Source organism: Monopterus albus, unplaced genomic scaffold (assembly GCF_001952655.1).
Source record: "Monopterus albus unplaced genomic scaffold, M_albus_1.0 scaffold3.1, whole genome shotgun sequence".
Classification (NCBI taxonomy): domain Eukaryota; kingdom Metazoa; phylum Chordata; class Actinopteri; order Synbranchiformes; family Synbranchidae; genus Monopterus; species Monopterus albus.
The window spans coordinates 11310683-11314618 of record NW_018127883.1 but is presented as its reverse complement, the minus strand read 5'-3'; the positions used below and the strand labels follow the sequence as shown (position 1 = coordinate 11314618).

Sequence of the window (3936 nt, the reverse complement as noted above, 5' to 3'; positions counted from 1 at the left end):
CAGGCCTATACATTATATCTCCTCGGTTGGGCTAGCCCCATACTACCCAGAAACGTCAACCGAGACGTCTCTCTTACCAGCTTTGCAGCTGGCCATAGCAGTAGTCAAAACATGAAGCAAATCAACGTGTGAATGTGTGTGTCTGTTGGTTAAGTGGTGTGTAGCTAAAAACATTCTCACGACCTCTAATACATGTCGTGACTTAAACATAAGAACATATTATGGCTAAGGCTACACTTATACACATCATAATAATAATATTAAACACCCTGTCTGCTGACAGTCATCAACTCTTCTCTCTAGTTATTCTTGATCAGATGTACCCTGTAGAAACTCATAAGCATGTCTAAGCATTTAACAGTCTAACTAGACATCCTATCTCCACTAAACATTTCTAATACATAAAGTATCTATCCAATTTCTATCTGACTAAAAATACCTAACAGATGTATTGTACAGTCTGATAGCTGTGGGGAGGAACGACCTATGGTAACGCTCCTTCTTACACTGGGGATGTAACAGTCTTGCGCTAAAGGAACTGTTCAGAGCCTCCACTGTGTGGTGCAGGGGATGGGAGGGATTATGCATGATGGATGTTAGTTTTCTAGCATCCTTCTGTCCGCCACCTCCTCAATGGAATCCAGAGAGCAGCCCAGGACAGACCCAGCTCTCTTGACCAGCTTGTTTAGTCTCTTTCTGTCCCTGTCTGTACTACCTCCCGCCCAACCCACAACAGCGTAAAAAACAGCAGATGCCACCACAAAATCATAAAATGTCTGAAGGAGTGCCCCGCACTGGATTGTGTTGAAAGCACTGGAGAAGTCAAAGAACATGACCCTCACAATACTTCCAGGGGACTCCAGATGAGATAGGGCTTGATGCAGCATGTAGATTATAGTGTCATCTACCCCGATGCCAGGTCGATATGTAAACCGCAACGGGTTGAGCACCGAGCTCACTTGGGCCCGGAGGTGGCCAAGGACAATCCTCTCCATGGTCTTCATCAGGTGGGAGGTCAGGGCAACGGGTTTGTAATAGTTCGGCTTCTTATGATGAGGTATTTTGAGAACCAGGACAACACAGGATGTCTTCCACAGGGCTGGGACTCTCTCCAGGCTAAGACTCAGATTAAACATGTACAGGACCACCTCACTGAGCTGGTCTGCACACTGCCCAGGCCTTGTCTCCTGCGACCTGGTGACCATCCCCACTTTTTCTGTGGTCCGAGATGTGTTTCAGGCCTCTCCACACCTCACGTACATTGTTCGTTTCCATGCTCTGCTCCAGCTTCTTCCTATAGCCAGCCTTGCACCTCTGGATCATATACTTTAGTTCCCGCTTCGCTCTGCTCAGTTCCTCCTTGTCCCCTGAGAAGAAAACCCTCTTCTTCTCATTTAGCAGTGCCTTTAACTCAGGGCTCACCCATGGCTTGTTATTGGGAAAACACCGTACTCTCCTGGATGGTACAATATTTTCCAGACAGAAACTTATGTAATCCGAAACACAGTGTGTGAGGCCGTCTATGTCCTCTTCATGAGGACTGCAGAGAATGTCCCAGTCCATACTTTTACTACTCTGACTTGTGGTGACACCTTTTGTACCACTGGAGTATACTGGAGTAGGTGAACAAGGCTGTGGTCAGAGCGACCTAGAGGGGGGAGGGGGCAGAGGTGTATGCCTTCCTGGCATTTGCATACAGTAGGTCCAGAGTTTTATTGTCCCTTGTGCAGCAATTAACATACTGGGTGAAGTTTGGGAGGGTGACAGAGAAGGGGAGGGAGGCATGGATAAAATCCCTTGAGGTGAGGATTAGAGCCCAGCTGTTGTGTCTGCAGCCCTTTATCTATTAATAATGCAAAGCACTGCCTACTTGCCTTTCTTAAACTTGAAGATTTGCTGCCAAAGTATTATCTCAGTGACCTGTACTTTGATTTTTTTTCCAGCAGGCTGCCTTTATAGTTTTCTAATGTTAATTTCATATTCTTTTTTGGAAGAAATATAACCAAAGTTAAAAATAATAACATATGAAAGGAAAAATATACATTTTAAATAGGCCTGAATAGGGCTATTTTTATTTTTACACCACAGTACTAATGTTACAATGTGAAGATGAAAGCATTATGCGCCTAGACATAGCCTATAGGCCAAATTCATAAATGACTGTGTAATACATTGAGAAATAACAAAACAGTTTTCACTTGGAACTTTTTCTGGAAGCATAAAGAGAATCAACAAAAATTATTTTAAAAACACATTACAATTTCTCAAAAATGTAAATAGGTATAGTTAATCTTGACATTTTAAGACTAGGTCAAATATATTTTCTGATTGTACAAAAACAGAACAAAACATATTAACTATTAACAATAAATGTGTCTATGTGACAGCATATTTAGTCAGCCTTTTTGTTCTAAAGTCAAAATAATGACATTTATATAATGACAGGGGCGACTGTGGTTCAGGGCAGGGTTGGCGGTTCGAATCTCGGTGCCTGCATTCCACATGTCGAAGTGTCCTTGGGGCAAGACACTGAAACCACAAGTTGCACCCGGTGGTTAGATTAAATCGGTTGAGTTGGCGCCGCAGATGGCTGAGTCGGTTCTGTACCGGAAACAAATTCATCATGTGTAACATACTTGGCCAAATAAAGGTGATTATTTACGCCTTGCGTGCAAACCAAGCATTAGATCTATTATTTTTCCTCTTTCGAGTGACTCCTCCTCTCCAGTCTTGACGATCTTCGGTTTTATGGTTACGAGAACAGGAATCCAACGAAACAGGCGCAGGAGTTGCAGGGCCGGAGCTGGAGTAGTGGCTGTTTCAATCAAAAGGAAGGCAGAGGGAAGGAAGGGAGGCTCTGTGGGGAGATGTAAGATGGCAGAGCTACAAATGTTGTTAGAGGAAGAGATTCCGACCGGTAAAAGGGCGCTTGTGGAGAGTTACCAAAACCTTACCAGAGTAGCAGACTACTGCGAGAACAATTATGTCCAGGTGAGTCAGAGGGCTACCACGCTATCTTTCAATCGCAGCGTGTCGCGAAAAGCTCCTTGGTATAGGAAATATGAATAAGAAACTCTGGTATGAAATGATTTATCTGTAACTACTGTGGCACATTTAGATAGTTTTGGTGTGTTCAGACCATTAGTTATATTTTATAGTGTTTACACAGTGGGTGTGTCTAGCCTACTTTTTATTGCTACCAGTTAGCTTCCCACTCTCGTTGCTGGAAACTGTGTGTTTTACAGCAGGTCACTGAACATGTCTCGGTTTAAAATTACTTTCGTCTGAAACTCAATGACAAAGTTTCTGTAAGGCTGTTCGTTTTTAGCAAACCCATCCTTATATAGTGGAAAACTAAATTGCACACTAGAACTATAGGCTTTTAAATATAGTGCCACGCCAGTGCATTACATTCCACAAACTCGATGAACTCGTCTTTTAATAGAACCAAAATAGCTAGATTTGGGGATATTACGGGAATGTTGTGGTGTCTATACTATGGACTTGTAAGCAGTTGGTGCAAATACCATAATTTCAGTGCATGGTTTTTATTGTTGCACATTTTATTAAGAATTAAATGAGACTTGCATCGATAGCAGTTTGTCCTGACGAGGTTGGGACTTGGAGATACTTCAGTATGTTTGCAGGCTTGTTAATGCTTGCTTTTGAATGATATATGAGGAAGCTCATCTGTCTTCTCCTTCAGTATTAAGTTCTTATTGGTGAAGCAGCAGATTTATTGTGAATTAATGCGGTGACATTTTCTGTATTTACACTGTTTTAAACTTTATTTTAATGTAAAGCTTGGTGATCATCACAGAGGAACTTCACAATACAAAGTCTGTTGACTTTGTCTTTTTAATTTTAGTACGGTATCCTCTGTGGTAAAACACAACTAAAGGAGTCACAGCCTTCTTTTGAGAACAATGTGAGTGA

The 3936-nt window shown here is 42.2% G+C and overlaps 1 protein-coding gene across 7 annotated transcripts in view; it reads left to right on the top strand.

The window, feature by feature from the left end:
• The first annotated feature begins 2614 nt into the window (after positions 1 to 2614).
• Positions 2615 to 3936, top strand: part of abi1a (abl-interactor 1a) — a 37983-nt gene continuing 36661 nt past the window's right edge. For 2 of the 7 annotated variants that reach the window (XM_020602435.1, XM_020602417.1), the window contains exon 1: positions 2633 to 2991. In XM_020602435.1, coding sequence (XP_020458091.1) covers positions 2749 to 2991 — 243 coding nt within the window. In that variant the 5' untranslated portion in view covers positions 2633 to 2748. Of the gene's footprint in view, positions 2992 to 3936 lie in introns of all 7 variants that reach the window. The other 5 variants (XM_020602400.1, XM_020602383.1, XM_020602390.1 and 2 more) reach the window with 5 other exon arrangements.